Raw genomic sequence first — 21,739 nt, forward strand, 5'->3', positions numbered from 1 at the left:
TAGATAGATAGATAGATAGATAGATAGATAGATAGATAGATAGATAGATAGACAGACAGACAGGAAGATAGACAGGTAGATAGACACACAGATGAGTATAGAATTTCATCTTACCTGACAGGGAAGTAGAAGAGGAAGGGACTAAGGAAAGGGGGTGAATGGTAAGAGGGAAAGTAGATGAAAGGAGTTACTTTTGAAAAGCTAAACATATTTTTGAGGAGGGGATAGTATAAAAAAGGGTAAATAGAAGGGAGCAGGATTCAGGGAAAGACACAGTGAATATAACTCAATGTAAATGGGATGAACTCAATAACAAAATAGAAGAGGATAAGAGAATAAATTAGAGACTAGAATCTAACATGTAATTTACAAGATAGAGTTAAAACAGAAAACATGCAGAGCTTAAATAAGGGACTGGAGAAGAATCTATTATGATTCTAGTAAAGGAATAAAAATAAATGTAGCAATCTTGTTCTCTGACAAAGCAAAAATAAAAGAAAATAGAACTAATTAACAGAGATATGGAAACCAGAAAGAAGTCTGGAAGAAACTTGGAATAGATCAGTATCTCACACTATATACCAAGATGAACTCAAAATAGGTATATTACTTACACACAAATGATGATAACATAAGCAAATTAGAGGATATGGGAAAAATTACTTGTCAGAGCTATGGATAAAAACAGAGTTCATAAAGAAGCAAGAAATCATTATTCGGATCATGGGATGTAAAATAGATAAATTTGATTACATGAAATTGAAAAAGTTTTGCAAAACAAAACCAATTCGGTCAAAATTAGAAGGAAAACAGGGAACTGGTGTGTGTGTGTGTGTATGTGTGTGTGTGTGTGTGTGTGTGTGTGTGAGAGAGAGAGAGAGAGAGAGAGAGAGAGAGAGAGAGAGAGAGATTTATACAGCAAGTTTCTCTGATAAAGAGATAAAAATATTCTCTGAGAATATCTCATTTCTCAAATGTATAGGGAACCGCATCAAATTTATAAAATTACAAGCCATTCCCCAATTAATAAATCATCATAGGACATATAAACAGGCAGGTTTTAGAAGAAGTTATCAGTTGTTGTTCAGTCATTCAGTTGTGTCCAACTCTTTATGACCTCATGGACCACAGCCCACCAATACTGTCCTGGGTTTTACTCAGCATGGTTTAGCATTTCCTTCTCCAGTAAATTAAGGCAGTTTAAATGACTTGCCCAAGATCATACAGTCAGTAAGTGTCTGAGGCCAGATTTGAACTCAGGTCTTCCTGACTCCAAACCCAATGCTCTATCCACTTAGCCACCTCACTGCCTCTGAGTTATCAGTAGTAATATGAAAAAATGCTCTAAATCAATAATAATTAGAAAACTGCAAATTAAAAAAACTGTGGTACCACTTAACACCAATAAGATTGACTAAAATGTCAGAAAAAGAAAAAATGAGAAATGCTGGAGGGGATCCAGAAAAATAGTTTCATTAATGAACTGTTGGTAGGGTTGTAAACTGTTCTAACCATTATGGAAAATAACTTGGAATTATGTCCAAAGGGCTATAAAATTGTAGATACCCTTTGACCCAGCAAAATCACTATTACCTATGTCTCCCCAATGAGATAAAAGAAAAAGAACCTATATTACAAAAACTGCTCTTAACTGCTTTTTGTTGTGGCAAAGAATTGGAAATTGAGGGGATGCCCATCAACTGGGCAATGACTGTACAAGCTGTGGTATGTTTCTGATGTAATGTATTGTACTGTAAGAAATTGCAGAGTGGATGGTTTAAGAAAATCCAGGGAAGACCTATATGAGCTAATACAAAGTGAAGTAAAAAGAACTAGGAAAATATTGTACACAGTACTGTAATGACAATCAAATGTGAAAGACTGCACTACAATGAATCCATGACAATTCCAAAGGACTAACGATAAAAAAAAAAGTGCTATTCGCATTCTGAGAAAGAACTAATGGACTCTTAGTGCAGATCAAAGCACATTTTCTTTCAATTTCTTCATTTTTCTAATTCTTTTTTTTTGCAACATAGATAATATAGAAATATGGTTTGTATGACTTCATGCATATATTGGGTATCATTTCTTGTCTTCTCAGTAGGTGGGGGTGGGGTGAGAAGGAAGGAGACAATTCAGAGCTAAAAATAAAAAGTTCTTTTAAATGAAACTTGAAGTACAGAAAAAAATGACATCTTTTCCAACTTCAAGACAAATAGTTATTTTTATGTTAGTACGTATGCAGTATGTGGGTTACTATTCAACAAGCTTCAATATATTGTATCTTGCTTTAGTTTATTTCTATTTAATCTACTCAATTACATGATAGTGTATAGTGAAAATGGGGAAAAAAAAGAGGCAGCCATACTTACCGTTTATCTAAATGATGAATAGATAGGATAACACCTGAATTTAACTGGATTTGTTTTAAGGTCACCAAAATAGTGAACTCATGCTCATTTCGTAACTTCTGAAAAATTTGTTCAGCAGTAGCAATGGATGCTTTTACACTCCTTGAAGTATCTAAAAATAAAACAAAAAATAATTACTAAGCATAGGCTAGAATTTGTCTTTATATTAGCACCCAACAATTTTTTTTAATTTTGCTAAATAATGATTTATACACAATAAGATAATGATTATATAAACAAATATTTTTGACTAGATAAGAGGGCTCAAAGAACAATGAACATTAAAGTCTCTAATTTAAAAAGTTAGTTTATTACCATTTTACACCATTTTCAAAACCAACTAAGTCTATTTGAACTGCTCCAAGACAAAATATTTTGATTCATATAAAGGATTCTGCAGTCCTCATATATAATAGGCATGTGTTCCTGGTGTCTATATCGATGTTCTTGATTCAAAAACTGGATTTAAAATATTTCTACTTTGTACATTGATTCCTTTATCTATAAGGCTTGTTTTTAACAAAATTCAAGATGACTAAATTAGTTACTCTTATCCTTTGGTGTTTCTGATTTTAAAAAAACCCAGCATATTTGCTGAATAGAATATATGTATTGCAATATGTATTTCCTTTCCCTGTCTTGATGTGAGTGATCATACCTAGAAGCATAATCTCTTAGCCAAGAAAGTTTTTAAAAGGAGACACAAAACCTTGTCCAATATTCATGTAGTCTTAGAACACAGAGATAATGGTGAAACACCCTGGTCAAGTAATAGAGCTATATTTGGAGGTTGGGAGATACAAAGGAGGGAGGATTAGTCTTGGCTATTCCATATCCATGAGTAAAATTCTTCACATGGGCATATTTGGGTGTAGGAAAAGCCCCGCATTCATGTAAGCAAAGCTAACATACACTTGGAGGCATTTACTTGGAGCATTCAACTCCTCCCTCTTTCCTAAGTGTAAACCTGAGTGCAAAGATTTTCTAATCACTGTAAAGTTCTCATTTTTATGTTGTTGCTAAGTCATTCAGTCATGTCTGACTCTTCATGAGCCCATAGACCATAGCACTCCATTTCTGTTTATGGAGGTTTCTTGGCAAAGATACTGAAGTGCTCTTCCAGTTCCTTATCCAGTGAATTAAGGCAGAGGTAAGTGACTTAAGTGACATATAGCTAGTAAGTGTCTGAGGCCAGATGTCTTCTTGACTCCAGGCCTTATCCCCTGAAGCACCTAGATGCCTCTCCTTTCTATAGTCAAGAACTATTGATTCTCCAGAATAACAAAGAGTATAAATCAAAGTCATAAGAAAAATCTCAAAAAGAAAAAAGTATATGTTCACAAACAATTGAAAGCCTACTTTAATCATTCGGAAATGTATAATAACAGCAAAAGTCACCTTAAATTCTGATCACATTTTGTCTTATCACAATACTATTAAGTAAATAGTGGTCATCATCACTGTGTCCATTTTTAGTCAAAGGTAAATAGAATGAAAGAGAAGTTGCATGACTTATGTAAAATCATATGGCAGGTTAGGAGTGAAACAAATTAGATCTCATTAAATTTCATGATTTATACACAGCATTCTTTCTATTATATATCACTGATCTCTGCTCTGCTATTTGTATTGCATACCTTGGGCATCACTAATGGTTACTGTTTATTATTTGGCAGACCCTGAATCTGAAGATCTTCAGTCATAAGTCTATACTTCTAATTTACTTTGAAGGATTTTTATCAAACGATAAAAATATGTAAGTGAAAAAACATTTATTTAAAGATGATTGATTAAAATATTTAAAAAATGCAACTTAGTAATTTTTTTTAAATCACATGCAGTATTAAATGGGTCATTTGATTTTTCCAAAAGCTTCATGGTATCAATCTTATGCATGTGATTTTTATCACTCACATAATCTTTTATATAAACCAATCAGTAATATATTAATTAATCCATTAATGAGTGATGAAGGGAAGAGTATAAGCATTTACATAGTACCTACTATGCCAGCCACTGTGTTAAGTACTTTTAAAAAATATCTCTTTTGATCCTCAGAAAAGTCCTGCAAAATAGGTGCTGTTGTTATCCAAATTTTCATTGTTGTTGCTTAGTTAGTTGTTCAGTTACGTCTGCCTCTTCATGACCCAATAGACCAGAGCATGCCAAGTTCAAATATTTTTGCTTCCATGACACTATCTACCCATCTCATCCTCTACCATTTCCTTTTCCTTTTGCCTTCTATCATGCCCAACTTCAGGGTCTTTTCCAATGAATCCTATCTTCTCATTATGTGGTTAAAATATTTAAGCTTTTGTATTTGTCCTTTCAATGAGTACTGACTGATTTGATCTCCTTGCTGTCCAAGGGACACTCAAAAGCATTGATTCTGTGGCACTGAGTTTTCCTTATAGTCCAACTCTCATGGTCATACATTAGTAATGGGAAAACCATAGCTTTGATTATATGAACCTTTCTCTGATGAAAATCAGACTGTGCTGCCTTGATTTGCCATAGCTTTCCTTCCAAGGATCTTTTAATTCCATGGCTACAGTTGCTGTCTATAGCGATCTTTGAGCCCAAAGAATATAAAATCTTACACTGCTTCCCTTTCTTCTCCCTCTATTTGCTACAAAAATTATGGAACCAGATGCCAAGATCTTTATTTTTTTAACACTAAGCTTCAAGTCAGATTTTTCTTTCACCTTCAACAAGGAACTTGACCATCTGCCATCAGAGCATTATTGTCTGCATGGCTAAGATTGTTGTTATTTTCCCCAGTAACCTTAATTCTGACTTTTTATCTATCCAGCCTGGCATCTCACCTGATGTCCTCTGTATGTAAGTTAAATAAGGTGACAACATACAGCCTTGTTGTACTCATTTCACAATCTTAAAACCAATCAGTTGTTCCATATTTGACTCTGTTGCTTCTTAGCTGACATAAAGGTTCTTTTGGGAATCAAATGAGATGATCTGGTATTCCCATCTCTTTGAGAACTTGCCACATTTTGTTGTGATTTACACAGTCAAAGACTTTAGAGTAGTCAATAAAGCAGAAGTAGATTTTTTGTTTGTTTTTCTGGAACTCCCTTTTTTCTCCATAATCCAGTGACTGTTGGAAATTTGTTCTCTAGTTTCTCTACCTCTTCAAAAAATCAGTCTGCACTTCTGGTCATTCTTAATTCCCATATTGTTTAAGCCTAGCTTACAAAATTTTAAGCATAATCTTGCTACCATGTTAAATGAGTGCAATTGTTCAGTATTTTAGCATTCTTTGGTATTATCTTTCTTTGATTGGGACATACAGGGATCTTTTCCAAACCAGTGGCCACTGGTGAATTTTTGGAATTTGCTGGCATATTGAGTGCAGCACTTTAACAGCATCATCTTTTAGGATATTTATATTCATTTTCAGAATTCCAGATCAGCTGGAATTCCATCACCTATACTAGTTTTATCGTTAATAATGCTTCCTAAAGCCCACATGACTTCATTTTCCAGGACTTATGGTGCTCCATTGTAAGTATACCATTGTGGTTATTGGAAATGTTAAGGTCTTTCTTGTATAGTTCTGCATATTCTTGCCATGTCTTTTTAATCTTTTCTGCTTCCAAGTCCTTACCATTTTGTCTTTTATCATTCCCATTTTTACATGAAATGTCCCCTTAATATCTCTAATTTTCTTGAAGAGATCTCTTGTCTCTCTACCTTTCTGTTTTCCTCTATTTCTTTGCAATGCTCATTTAAGAAAACCTTATCCCTCCTTGTTATTCTCTAGAATTCTACATTCAGTTGGGCATATCTTTCCCTTTCTCCATTACCTTCCACTTTCCTTTTGCTTGCTCTTCTTTTTCTTTGGGATATTTTGTTGCTGCCTCCTGTATGATATTGCAAACCTCTGTCCATAGTTCTTCAGACACTCTATCTACCAGATCTGATCCCTTAAAACCCATTCTTTGCCTCCACTTCATATTCATAAGGGACATTATTTAGGGCAGACCTACATGGTCTGTTCATTTTCCCTGCTTTTTTCAATTTAACTTTAAAAATTGCAATAAGAAGCTCATGATCTGATCTACAGTCAGCTCTAGGTCTTTTTTTAACTGACTATATGGAGCTTCTCCTCCTTTTATTGCAAAGTACATAATCAATCTGATTGATGTTCATGTGTGGATTCACACTTTGGCTTGCTGGAAAAAAAAGTGCTTACTATAACCATTGAGTTATCTTGACAAAACATTATTAGTCTCTGCCCTGCTTCATTTTGTATTCCAAGGCCAAACTTGCCTCCTATTTGAATTCTTTTGATTTCTCATTTCAGCATTCTCATCCCCTATGATGAAAATGACTTCTTTTTGATGTTATTTCTTTTTTTTCACGATTGTTCACTTACAATTTATTAAGGACATATTGGAGAAGGGAGGAAATGTAAGCCAGAGATCAGGATCCAGGTTGGTGGCAGTAAGAATGGATTCATCAGATATTTCAGAAGTAGAATCAAAAGGTGTTGAATACCAATTGAATATGGTTCTTTCCTGAATTACAGCATACAGGTTGGAAAGTACTTCTTCAGATACTATTCAGTTTAACCTATATCTTTATTCTGCAGTATCTAAATATATCTCTCCAGGTCAATATCTTCTGTCAAGATAGGCCAGTAGTATGGTTCATTCTTTTACTGCTAATGTTTGATGTGTGTGAATTCCTGCTTCCACTCAGTTCCACTGGAGATACCCAGATGCTTTCAAAATCATGAGGCTGCAGCCATGGTTTCACATATCCATCTCAGGATTGCTGTAGAGTCGCCTTAATGGAGGATGTCCAATGCAGAATCCAAATGGAAGAAGGAATCTCTGTGGATGGTGAAGTCTTCTTGATGTTTCTGTTTAAATCAATTTCTAGAATATTGCAGTGAATCTTAGCCAGTGCCTTCAGAGCGCCGCACTCCCAGAGGCCAGAAACTCTTGCTATGGCTGTGACTCTTAAGGCATGAAGAGAGAAAGACTTCACAGCAATGGAGAATGGGTTTCAGAACCAGAATCAAGAGCACTGTGGTAAGGCCCAGAGTCTGCCCTTGGGATGTGCCCAAGTTGGTCTTTAAGTGCTCACCTGGCAGGGTGAGGTTTAGGATGGTGAATGACTCTGTGTGGGGGGGAGGGGTTTTGATATTATTTCTAAAATATATTATTGTTCTTATAGATTTGATTGATTTTGGCCTCTTTGGTATCAATGGTTAGAACATAAACTTGTATTGCTGTGATGTTGGATGGTTTGCCTTGGATTTAAAGAGATATTATTTTGTCATTTGTAAGATTATTACCCAGTACTGCTTTTATCACCCTTTATTAATTTTGAGGGCTACTACACTTCTTCTAAGGGATTCTTGCCCACAATAGTATATGTCATGATTATCTGAATTAAATTCACCTATTCCCATTCCACTCATCTTCCTGTCTTCAAATCTGACCTCAGACACTTACTAGCTATGTGACTCTGAGCAAGTCACTTAACCTTGTTTGTCTCAGTTTCCTTATCTGTAAAATAAGCTGGAGAAGGAAATGGCAAATAACTTTAGTATCTTTGCAAAAAATGAAACTCAAATGGGGGCGCAAAGAGTTGGACATGATTGAAAATGACTAAACAATAAAATCACAAATTATAACATGATGAAAATGTAATCAGTTCAAGGAGAATAAATGAAAGCTTAAAAAAAGTTTTACTGAATGAATATACCTTTAACCAAGTTAATAAAAAAAAATAGAAAAGATAACCATATCTATAAAATTCTAAAAAAAAGTGACCAATTAGAGCTCTTAATTCAACTTCAAAAAATGAGATAGAACTAGCTATAACAAAACTTCTAAAGAAAAATACATATAATCCTGATGGGTTCAGAGAACTATATCAAGCTTGTTACATAAATTATCCTAAAAACTTGAGAAAGAAAACACTCCATCCCGTAGACTCCTTTTCTGAGACATAGTTCTAATATACCAGAGAAGGATGAGAAGATCTACAGACCAACATCATTAATGGATATCAATTGAAAAGTTTAAATAAGATCCCCTTAAATAAATTACAGAATTTCATTCATGAAATCTTTCATTATGATGAAGATGGATTTATACCATAGATGCATGGATGGTTCAACATCAGAAGCAACTGAAATAATTAATCATATTTTAAAAATTCAAAACCATATGGTTATCTCAATATATGCTAAAAAATTCTTATCAAAAGTACAGGAGTCTGGGGGAGGGCCAAGATGGTGGAGTAAAAGCAGGGACTTCCTTGAGATCTTCCCCAAACCCCTCCAAATACCTGTAAAATGACTCTAAACAAATTATAGAGCTATAGAACCCACAAAATGACAGAGTGAAACAAATCTTCAGCCCAAGACGGTCTATAAGATCCACAGGAAGGGTCTATTGCACCAGGTTGGCAGCACAGCACAGTCCAGCATGGGCCATGCCAACATAGACAGGGCCAGAGCAGGCCTCAGGGAACTGAATTACTGGCAGCTGTGGCAGTTTCCAGACTTTTCAGTTCATAAATGCCAAGGATAGCAGAGAAAGTAAGTGGAAAAACTCTATGGGATCTGGGTGAGAGAGGAAAGTGATTCAGCCCCAGCCCCAAGGCTGCAAGGTGGGGGCAGCAGTGGCAACAGCAACAGTAGCAGCAGTGGATGCTTCTGGAGCTCCTATCCCACAGACAGTATGGGGATCAAGCAGTTCATCAGAAGGGGATTTCAGAGATCTTTTTGCTGGCACTGAGGCAGGATTTTCTTGCTTTGCCTGTGCTTTGATCTGGTTCACAGTCCTGGGTGGCAGTCCTGGGGTGAGGAGGAGAACTGTCGTGGCAGAGCTTGTGGCTATGGTGGAGAGGGAATCTTCCTCAGAGTTCCAAGGCAGAAAAGAGTGTTTGTGGTCACTCACATACCAGAGCACAGGTCAGAAGAGGAGTAAAAATTCTCCCATGATCATACCACCTTGGAAGAGCTGAAAATTTACAGGTCCCTAGAAGTATATCTGAAAATAGTTGACCAAAATCCCTAAAATTTGAGATAGTCCACACACTCCTACCCCCACCCCTACTGGAAGAGGCATCCTACCTTGACAAAGAGTTAGAAAGTCAAGTAATTGGCTGGGAAAATAAGCAAACAGTGTAAAAAAACAGACTAGAATCTTACTTTGGTGACAAAGAAGATCAAAACATACAACCAGAAGAAGACCACAAAGTCAAAGCTCCTAAATTAAAAGCCTACAAGAAAGATATGAATTGGTCACAAGCCATGTAAGAACTCAAAAAGTATTTTGAAAATCAAGTAAGAGAAGTAGAGGAAAAATTAGGAAGAGAAATGAGTGTGATGTAAGAAAATCATGAAAAATGAGTCAATAGCTTGCTAAAGGAGACTAAAAAAAAATAATGAAGAAAATAAAAATAGACTTTAAAAAATAGACTAACCCAAATGAAAAAGAGGTCCAAAAAGTCAATTTGTAGAAGAATGCCTTAAAAAGCAGAATTGGCCAAATGGAAAAGGAAGTCCAAAAGCTCACTGAAGAAAATAATTCCTTCAAAATTAGAATGGAGCAAATGGAAGCAATGATTTTATGTGAAATCAAGAAATTATAAAACAGAACCAAAAGAATGAGAAAATAGAAGACTATGTGAAATATCTCATTGGAAAAAAAACACTGACCTGGAAAATAGATACAGGAGAGATAAGTTTAAAATTAATGAACTACCTGAAAGTTGTGATCGAAAAAAAAGAACCTAGATACCATCTTTCAAGAAATTGCCAAGGAAAACTGCCTTGATATTCTAGAACCAGAGGGTAAAATAGAAATTGAAAGAATCCACTCATCACCTCTTAAAGGAGATGCCAAAAGGAAAACTCCTAGGAATATTATAGCCAAATTCCAGAGTTGCCAGGTCAAAGAGAAAATATTGCAAGCTGTCAGAAAGAAACAATTCAAGTATTGTGGAAACACAATCAGGATAACACAAAATCTAGCAGCTTCTACATTCAGGGATCAGAGGGGAAGAAGGGGAAGGTGAGAGGTAATGAGTGAACCTTATTCTCTTCAGATTTGGCTTAACATACACACTCAATTGGGCATCTTACCCTACAGGAAAGTAGGTGGGAAAGCCAAAAGAGGGGATAGTAGAAGGGAGGGTATATGGGAGGAGGGGCTAGTCAGAAGCAAACACTTTTGAAAAGGGACAAGATTAGAGGAGAAAAGAAAATAAATGGGGGAGGGCAGAATAGGATGGAAGAAAATATAGTTAATCTTTCACAATACGACTATTATGGAAGTGTTTTGCATGGCTACACTTGTATAACCTATATTGAATTGCTTGCTTCCTCAATGAGGATGGGTGGAGAGGGAAGAAGGGAAGAGATTTGGACCTCAAAGTTTTAAAAATAAATGTTAAAAGTTGTTTTTTACATGAAACTGGGAAATAAGATATACAGGTAATGGGGTATAGAAATCTATCTTGCCCTACAAGAAAGTAAGGGGAATGGGGACAAAAGGAGGGATGGAGTGATAGAAAAGAGGGCAGACTTGGGGAAGGGGTAATCAGAATGCATGCCATCTTAGGGTGGAGGTGAGGGAAGAGACAGGGAGAAAATTTGGTGCTCAGAATCTTGTGGAAATGAATGTTGAAAACTAAAAATAAATAAAGTAATAAAAAGCCTGGGGGGAGTACAGCACTCATTTATGCTAAAAATTCTATAAAATATAGGTTTACAGGATAAATAAAAATATCTAAAACACACAGCAAACATCATACACAAGGGGGATACAATAAGTTTCCAAGGAAATGCAGAAATAAAGAAAAGATGCTCATTCTCCCAACTATTATAGAAATACTAGGAATAGGAGAAGAAAAAAATTAAAAGAGAAAAGATAAATAAAAAGCAGATAATACTTTGTCTATATGACATAACGGTTTATTTGGAAAATACTGGAGAATCAGTTTGATACTACTTAAGGCAATTAATAACTCAAGCAAAATTTCTCTTACAAAATAAAACCTCAAAACCCAATAGCATTTCTATATACAAAATTATTAATGTAACAATTAACAATCACAAAATTTAAGAGACAGAAATTAGATTCCATAAAACTAGAAAGATATAAATATCTGGGGATCATTCTACCAAAGCACACACAGTACTGGCACATATTCAATTACAAAGAGCTCCTTAAAGAAATAAAGAACAATTTAAATAGATGGAGAACTATTCAGTATATATGGGTGGGCCTTGCCATTACAATAAAAAAATTATAAGATTATCAAATTTAACTTATAATTTTAATCTATGTTATTCAAACAATCAAAGGGACATCTTACAGAACATGATAAAAAAATTCATTTGGAGAAAGGCAAGATCTAGAATATCAAGAAAAGAGTGGGGGAAATGTAAGGATGAAAGGGAAATTAGTATTTCTAGCCCTCAAAATATATTACAAATATATTACAAAAATATTACAAAGCAACAGATATAAAAATATACCCTAGAAATCAAAGCTATCTATAGTCATATTAAATTATGCTCTAAATCACTATTGATTATAGAAACAAATTAAAATAACTCTAAGGAACACTCAACAGATTGGCTAAAATGACAGAAAAAGAAAATGTGAAATGTTTGAAGTGATGTGGGAAAATTGGAACACTAATGGATTGTTGGTGAAGTTGTGAACTGATCAACCCTTTCTCGAGATCAGTTTGGAGCTATGAGCAAAGGGCTATAAAAGCATGCATACCCTTTAACCCAGCAATATCACTACCAGATCTGTATTCCAAAGAGATTTTCTTCTAAAAAGAAAATCAATATATGTATAAAAATATTTAGAGCAGCTTTTTTCATTGGAAATTGAAGAGATGACCGTTGAGAGGGGAATGTCTGAGCAAGTCGTTGTATATAGTTGTAATGAAATACTATTGTGCATTAAAAAATAATAAACAGGATGCACTCAGAAAAACATGGAAAGACTTACATGAACTGATGCAAAGTGAAATGAGCAGGAGAACATTGTACACAGTAACAGTAACACTGTGATGATTTACTATGTATAACTAAGCTATTCTCAGCAACACAATGATCCAAGACGATTCTGTAGGACTTACGATAAAAGGTGCTATCCCTCTCCAGAGAAAGAACTGGTAGAGCCTGAATGCAGATCAAAGCCAATTTTTCTTTACTTTATTTTTCTTGGGGTTTTTTTTGTTTTCTTTCCCAGAAAGACTTACATGTAAATGTGTTTTGCATGACTACACATGTATAACCTGTGTCAAATTGCTTGCCTTCTCAATGAGACAGGGAGAGGATGGAGGGAAGAAATTGGAAATCAAAATTTGAACCAAAAAAAGAATGTTAAAAAAATTTTAACCTTTAATTGGGAAAAATAAAATGTTAATTAAGATTAAAAAAAAAAAAATGATGAGCAGGATACTTTCCAAAAATCCTACACTTATATGAAGGCATGCAAAGTGAAGTGAGCAGAACCAAGAAAACAATGTATACAGTAATAGCAATATTATAGGATAATCAACTGTGAATGACTTAGCTATTCTCAGCAATACAAAGATCCAAGATAATTCTGAAGGATTTGTGACAAAAAAATGCTATCCACCTCCAGAGAAAGAACTGGTAGAGTCTAAATGCAGATCAAAGCACACTATTTTTTACTTTTTTTTGGTCTGTTTTCATTCACGACATGACTAACATGGAAATATGTTTTGCATGACTACATAAATATAACCTATATCAAGTAGTTTGTCATCTCAGAGAGGGGAGAGGAGGGGAAGGAAGGAGAGAATTAGGAAATTAAAAAAAGAACAAATGTTAAAGGTTTTGTACAAATAAAAAAAATGTAGCCGAGATCAGAAGAAAAGCAAATAATTGGGGAAAATTTTTATAGAGTTTAATAAATAAAGATCTCATACCTAAATATATATATAAAGAACTGTTTCAAATCTATAAGAATGAGTCATTTCCTATTTCATAAATGGCCAAAGGACATGAAAAGGCAGTTTTCTAGTGAAGAAATCAAAACAATTTATAGTCATACAAAAGATGTTCTAACTTATTATTTATCAGAGAAATTTAAATGAAAACAACCTCAGGAACCCCTACCAAATTGGCTAAAATGATAGAAGGGGAAAATGACAAATGTTGGAGAGGATGTGGAAAATTGGTACAGTAATTCATTGTTGGTGGAATTGTGAACTGATCTAACTGATCGAACCATTTTGGGGAGCAATCTAGAATCATGCCCCAAAAGTTATTAAACTACCTATATTCTTTGACCTTGTAATACCACTACTTCATTTATTTCCAAAGATGATTAGGGAAAAAGGAAAAGAATCTATAAGTTCTAAAATGTTTATAGCAGCTCTCTTTGTGGTGGCAAAGAACTGGAAATTATAGGGATGAGGGCAGCTATGTGGCGCAGTGAATAGAGCACCAGCTGTGGAGTCAGGAGGACCTGAATTCAAATCCGTCCTCAGACACTTAACACAAAAAAACTAGCCATGTGACCTTGGGCAAGTCACTTAAACCCAACTGCCCTCCCAAAAAAAGGCAAAAAAAAAAGATTAAAAAGAAATTACAGGGATGCCCATCACTAGGGAATGGCTACACAAGTTGTAGTATTGTGATGAAATTGTGTAGAATTGTGATGCAGTACTACTGTGCTATAAGAAATGATGACCTCAGTGACTAGAAAACATGTAAAGACTTGCACGAAATACTGGAAAGTGAAATGAGCAGAGCTAAGAGAATATTTCATACAGGAACAGCAATATTGTTTTAAGAATGATTTTGAGTGAATAAGCTATTTTGTCTATTGTGAATATCCAAATTAACTATGAAGAAAGATGATATGTGCATCCAGAGAAAGAACTGTTAAATAGAGGTATGTACGGAATAACTTTAATAATTATAGTAATAATATAATTATATTTTTATATGTTTGTAATATTTATATATAACAAATATAATATAAATATGTAATAAAATTGACATAGAAATATATTATATATAATTAATAATGTAATAAATAATAATAATAAAACTACAAAAGAAAAGAAAAAGAAATTTGCGCGATGATTTTGTTATCTATTTGAATGGAATAGCAAGTTGTACTTAGATTTGCAGTTTCATGTGTTTCATCATGCAGTTTCATCTTTTTTTTTACTGTATTATGCTATAGAAACACTTGTTCTATTCCACAAATTACAAATGAAATAAATAAATAAAAAGAATGTGTTTTACCAATTAACTGCAAAAAAAATGTTAAAAATTGTTTTTTACATGTAATTCAAAAAATATTTCAAAACGCTTCAAAAAAACATATTCTAGTCAAGGGAGAATCAGAAACAATGAAACAAGATAACCCAGCATTCAATAAATATGAAAACACAAATTCATTGTGAAAGAATGATTTGATAAGAAATATTAAGGAATCTGGAAAGCAATCTGGCACAAATTAGGCTTATGCTATGTCCTACAATAAATACAAAATGGTTATGTGACCTGAACATTAAATATCATGCTGTTTTTTAAAAATAGAAGAGAAACAGATCATATACCTTTCACAGCTAGAAGTAGATGCATTCTTATTAAAACTACAGCTAGAAATTATTTCAAAAGACAAAAGAGAAATTTTGATTCAATGAAATTGCAAAGCTTTTGAAGAAACAAAATTAATTTACCTAGGATAAGAAGAAAAATACTCAAATGGGGGGAAATTATCTATCAATATCTTGGATAAGGTTTTGCTATTCAAGAGAATGCAGAAAACTAACATAGATATAGACATAATCAAATATTATTCACTAATAGACAAGTTTTCAAAGGTTATAAATAAATAGCTTTAAAAAAAATTCCAAAGCATTAACAACCACATAAAGACTGCTTGAAATCACTAGTAATAAGAGAAATCTAAATGAAAACAACCCTGAGATTTTACCTCATACTCTGCAAATTGGCAAAGATGACAAAATGTGGGAAAGGTCAAGATTGATGGAGTTGTAGGAAGATGGGCATGCACTGTTGATGGAGCTGTGAATGAATATAACTATTTTGAAAAGCAATTTTAATTATGCAGATAAAGTGATTAAAATATCCATATCCTTTGACCCAGAGATTTCACTCCTAAATTTATATACCTAGGACACCATGATAAGGAGAAATCATATACACAAAACTATACCAGCACTTTTGGTAATAGCAAAAAACTGGAATCAGAGTAGATGCCATTGATCAAGTAATGGTTAAACAAATTGTGATGTATGAATGCAATGGACTATTATGCCAGACATAAAAATCTCAGGATTGTTTCTATTTGGAGTTCTCTTATTAGTGATTTCAAGAATCTTCATGATGTTGTTCAAAAAAATGATGAAGATAATGAATAAAGAGAATCTTGGAAAGATTTATACCATCTGATGAAGAATGAAGTAAGCAATGCCAAGAAAACAATATACATAATGACTACAGCATCATAAACAGAAACAATAAACACAATATCAGAAGAAGATACTCCACCCCACTTCTTTAATGGGATTCGGTCCATAGCACATATTTTTAATTTTTTCAATATATTGATTAGTTTGGCTGAATTTTTTCTTCTTCTTTCCTTTTTAATTTAAAATATTATTTGTTATATGGGATGATATTCTGTAAGAGGAAGGAACAAGAATACAGGGGGAAATTTTGATCACGTAAAATATAGTAAAAACACTTTTAAATTCTGTTTAAGAATTCTATTTGAAAATACTGTTAGTCATCCTCAACCAAGAGTTTTGACTTCTTTGATTATAGTTTTTAGAATTTCACTTCTTAAGTAAAAATATTCAGCCACCTAGTTTTAAGCAAAAACAACAAACATATCATTTAAACTGAGTCACATTAGGGTTATGGTGGAGAAATCTACACTTCATATTTTAAAGTTTTGCTTTATTGTGGCCTAGATAATTTTTCCTCTTAGAAGATGATTACATCTAATACAGATCTTCCAAGAAATGTATGGGTCATATGACTTAGATTAGTACCTACTACTATGCCTAAGTCGTAATACATAAGTAGCTTTAAATAAAATTTAAAATTTAGAATTTTAAATTGTATTCAGTTGCAATTGTAGAATAGTCTATTATAGTCTCTTAAAATTATATTCCTGTATTTTTGTTTCCCTTATTTCAATTAATGGGAAAAATAGTTAGAACTAAATAAGGAACAACAGATCCACATGCTTTAATCACTTGCTAAAAGTATTTATGATGTCTTTGAAGAGATTCTTTGACCACTTAACAAACTCCCAAATATGAAGTAGTCAAAAGAAGTAACCCTTTATTAAGCATCATATACACAATAATTATCATTTGAAAATTCAATTTTCATGCTAAAAGCATAAAATATTTTATTATTTTACAGAGACATTAAAAATAACTTTATTACTATTAATTAGAAAAGGTACTTTAAACGCTTTCCTTGTTAAGAAGACTGGAATCATACTAAAAGAGAAAGATGCAAAAACTCATCTGCTAAATTTTATATAGAATCCAAGAGCATCTTAAATCATCTGTCACTTGGTAAAACTCTGGCTATGCTATTTTATGTGTAATGCCAAAAAGTTCACTTACACAATCCATCTGTCACAAATTTAATCTACAAAATCTGCAAAAGGCTGAAAGCATTTTTATTCCTAAGGAACAAAAAAAATATATAAATCAGATATAAATCAAAATTGACTTCTTAGAATCATATTTCAAACCCCAGTTGATTTATACTTTTTCAAAGATGAGTTAAAATTTCTATTCATAGACCAACAATCAAATAATCAGTTTAGGAAGTGAATTTTCTTATTAAAATATTATCAAGTTAAAACTAATAGACATTCCACAATGTAATTATCCTATGAAGTGTTCTATAAATATTTAACGAACTACTTAATTTCATAGTTAATAATAGTAACTAATATCTTTATATAATATTTAATTTTATCTCTATGCTTATGATTCTCAAATCTATATATCTTGCCCTTTAGTATCTGCTAATCTCCATGCTACCATTTCCAACTGCTTTTCAGACATTTCCAACTCAATGTCCAGTAGATATTTTAAATTTAATATGTCCAAAATCAAATTCACCATCTTTCTCCCTAAATTGTAGAAGACAACATCATCTTCCTAGTCCCTCAGGTTCTAAACCTAGGAATAGTCCTGGATTCCCCACCTTCCCATACCCAATCTGTTGCCAAGGCCATTCAATTTCACCTCTGAAACATCTATCCAATATGCTTTCTTCTATCTTATGATAATGCCACCACTCTAGTGGAGATCCTTATTACTTCATGCCTGTATTATTAACAATAGCCTGCTGGGAGATCTGTGTGCTTTAAGTCACTCCTCTCTCCAATTTATCCTCCATTCAACCACTAAAGAGATTTTCCTAAACTGCAGGTTTGTACATGTCACACAATCTCAATACCCACTCAAAAAACTCCAATAATTTCCTATTGCCTCCAGGATCAAATGCAAAATGCTCTTTTTGTTACTCAAAGCCCTTTATAAACTAAGCTTCTCTTACCTTTCCAATCTTCTTACACATTACTCCTTGACACTATACTTTTCAATCCAATGACACTGGCATCCTGACTCCCCTATGAACAATCTATTGGTTGCTAGCATTTTCTCTGGCTGTCTCTCATGTCTGGAGCACTGACTACTGCCCTTTTTGACTTCCTTTAAGTAGCAACTAAAAGCCCATTTTCTACAAGAAGCCTTCTCTAACCCCTCTTAATTCAGTTGCCTTGTTGTTACTATTTTATCCCATATATAGCTTTCTTTATGTATTATTTCCCTGCAACTTTTTGTGTCCCCAGCACTTAGTGCAGTGCCTTGCATATAGTAGTTGCTTAATTAATACTTTTTGGTTGATTAATATGTTGCCTTGCAATTTTATCTCATTTTATCCTCACAACTCTAGGAGACGAGTGTTAATTTTTACAGATGGGAAAACTGAGGAAAACATGTTAAGAGACTAGTCTGGGGTCACACAGCTAGTAAGTGTCAGAGGCTGTATTTGAACCATCTTCCTGACTCTAGGCCCTGTGTTTTATTTACTGCACTACCTACCTTACCTATATAGTTAAAAAGAATTCCACATATTGAAATCAGGTTGACATTATTTATTGTGTCTACTGTGTGCTCAAGCATTGTACTTTGACCTAGAAAGGCTATAAAATCAATCTACAAATATCTGAGTGTTAGGTTCTGTAGGGGGTATAAAGAAATATAGGATAGAATTCCCAATTTCTAGAAAATTGCAAGAGAAATGGCATCATCCCTGCCCTGGAAGAACTGTGCTTCTGTCACTATTGTATCAAAATGGATACCAAAAATATATTTTTTTAAAGCAATCAGGGTTAAGTAACTTGCTCAAGGTTACACGGCCAGTTATTTCTGGGTGTGGTGCTGAGTATCTGAGCCCGGATTTGATCCAGGTCATCCCAACACTGGAGCCAGTGCTCTTACTCGCTGAGCCACCTGGCCGCCCCTCCAAAAATAATTTTTGATGGAGAACTGGTCTTGGAATTGTCTTGGAGAATATTTTCTGGCACTTGTGCTGCTATATGACTTCAGAACATTGAAAGTGTACCACTGAGGTTGTATGTATTTACAAGAGTTCTAAACTCCAACTACATGCAAGTCAGCTTCCAATAGCTTGGTAAATCAAGGCTACTTTCAACTCTTAGAATATATTTCTATCAACACTACACATTTAAACATATTTCATTATTGATTCATAAAGAGCTCTCATTCCTTTGTTATTTAAGTAAGGAATAAGGGTGTGGTGGTTCAAGGTTTGATTTGGAATTAAAAAAAAATGAATGCAGTTTCAGGGTAGCTAGGTGCCACAGTGTATAGAGAACCAGCCTTGGAAGCAGGAAGAGCTGAGATCAAATCCAGCTTCAGATGTAACTAGCTGTGTGACCCTGGGTAAGTCATTCTACCCCAATCCCAATCCCCCCCCTCCCCCCAATGAATACAGTTTCATAGATAATGTCTACTATATAATGAAGGAATTCTAGAAACATACTGGGAGATTTTTATTTTTCCAGAAAATTAAATACATATTTTGTCAAGATTCTGGTCATTCTAAAGAGGCAAGATTTCATACAAAACTTTCAGAGAATAATTTCTTAATCAAGACTGCAGATACCTTATTTCTTAACTGAATTAACTTCATCTAAATGAGGTGTTTGTTTTGATATATTGTCTCCCAGGTCTAAAATAAATCATCTGCCATTTGAATTTCTGTACAATAGTCAGGGGCCCTAGCCATTAAAAATAACTGGAGTACAAACTAAAAAGTTATGGGAGATAATCCTTGGCACTTAAAAAGAGATGAAAGAGGAGTGAATCAATCCTTACCCTCCACTACTTAAAAAAACTGTGATCGACGCATTCTAATGAGAAAGTGTGGTTGAGGGCTGACTTCTGAAATTATCTAAATTAACCCCACTACCACATTAGGGTTAGGCACTTATCCATACCTTGAAAAAGAAAGGCTTTACTTCCATTGTGCAGCCCAGGGACCTGGAGCACTCCCGCCGTGGACTCCCCCAGCTCTAAATCGGTCAAGAAGTCGATTTTCAAGGAGGGGTCTACTCCAATTCCCCAAACTGAAGGTAGGGGTTGGACATTGGAGAAGGACAAGAGAGAAAGAAAAAGCACCATCAAAATAAAAGTATCTGGCAATACAGGACAGCGATTATGTTGGAAGCTGACAAAGCTAGGCAGGAGACTATCCCTTCCCAGAATCTCACCTGTGCTCCCCAGCTTGGCTTAAAAATAATTTAACACCCAGTGCTACTTCCGTGAAATATTTAAAAATCCTTCTATCTGCAAAGTTTTCCTCTGTTCACAGGGCTAAGATATGGGGAATGAACATCCTTTAGGTCTCAAAATGGGAGGGGGAAGCAAGCTAGCCTTTCCCTCCCCATTCCTGGGCATTTTCAGTGCGACAGTTAGGATAGAGCACTGGCTTTCCAGAACCTCCTCACGTTGGCTCTGCTTCTAGTGTCTACTGAGTCTAATGCAGATTGCTTTTCCCTCAGCCCAGCCCAACCCAGCCGGCACTGACCTGCTCGGAGGCAGAAGATCAAACAGAATGTGACCACTAGGATTGGAGACTCCATGGTGGGGATGTCAGTTCATCTTCTTCCTCTTTAAAAAAAATACAGTAAACCCCCCAAAAAAGCACCCTCTAAGAATAAAAATAAATAAACGTCTGCTTCCCCCTTTGTTTCTTCTTATTAATTTTAAAAATCGAGGAGGGCAGTTCCTTAAAAATAAAATGCATAAATCTCTCAGAACCTTCAACAAATTGGACTCTCCGATGTGCACATCATTCCCACATAGAATAGCAAAGGGTAAAAAAGAAAAGAGAGAGAGAGAGAGAGAGAGAGAGAGAGAGAGAGAGAGAGAGAGAGAGAGAGAGAGAGAGATGATAAGGATGAAAAGAAAGGAAAAGAGAGGAAAAAAGGAAAGATCGGTGGTGGGAATGGAGGTTGGGAGTAGACGGGTGTGGGTGGCAACAAAAACTCCCTCTCCCGCTGCAGCCAGAACCTGTGATGAAGGCAGAGACGATGGGAGGAGAGCCCAGAGATGCAGGGAGAAGAGATTGCACTTTCAGGGAGGGGCGAGCACCGGGGAGGGCGGAGAGGAAAGGGAAGGGAATGAAGAAAGCTGGGAAGAGCTTCCTTGTCCCTTTCTTCCCACTGCAACAGATTTCGGGAGCAACTGCAGCCTCCTCCTCTTTCCTCCCACCATCCTGGAGCCTTGCCACTCTTCTCCTTCAGATTAAAAAAAACTAAAACCAGGTGCTAAGTTTACGGAAGAGCCTATTCCTCCCCCTTTCTTTCCTCGCCCCCTTGCCATTCCACCATACCCCAGGAAAGGAGATCACCTAGTTATTCGGAGTCCCTTTGGGAAATTGGACAGTAAATTGCTCGCTAGTCAGAAAGAAAAAAATCCAAAAGCTACCCTACAATTCTCCCATATCCGTGGCAGCTCCCAAGAAATTGAGGACTCCTCTCCGAGAGCACGAGACAGGCCTGTAGAAGGTCAGCCTGATCTGGAAGCAGAACACGACCTTGAGGTGGGACCTGAAAAACAGAAAGAAGTGATTAGTAGGGGCAGCAAAAGGGAGCCTTGGGGAAGCTGAAAAAATTGACAGCCTGGGTAGGGGCGCTAGAGATATTCCAAGGTGGGGGGGGGGAAGCACAATGTGGGGGTGAACT

The 21,739-nt window shown here is 35.0% G+C and overlaps 1 protein-coding gene across 1 annotated transcript in view; it reads right to left on the reverse strand.

Annotated features, from left to right (window-relative positions):
• Positions 1–21,039, reverse strand: part of NELL2 (neural EGFL like 2) — a 178,502-nt gene extending 157,463 nt beyond the window's left edge. The window contains exons 1-3 of the mRNA XM_069094241.1: positions 20,581–21,039; positions 19,991–20,119; positions 2,376–2,526 (exon numbers count right to left, since the gene is read on the reverse strand). Coding sequence (XP_068950342.1) covers positions 2,376–2,526; positions 19,991–20,119; positions 20,581–20,635 — 335 coding nt within the window. The 5' untranslated portion in view covers positions 20,636–21,039. The remainder of the gene's footprint in view (positions 1–2,375; positions 2,527–19,990; positions 20,120–20,580) is intronic.
• Positions 21,040–21,739: the final 700 nt, after the last annotated feature.

This window comes from Petaurus breviceps, unplaced genomic scaffold, assembly GCF_028583685.1.
Source record: "Petaurus breviceps papuanus isolate PSGF00001 unplaced genomic scaffold, PetGlider_PUasm1.0 216, whole genome shotgun sequence".
In the NCBI taxonomy this organism is placed as follows: Eukaryota; Metazoa; Chordata; class Mammalia; order Diprotodontia; family Petauridae; genus Petaurus; species Petaurus breviceps.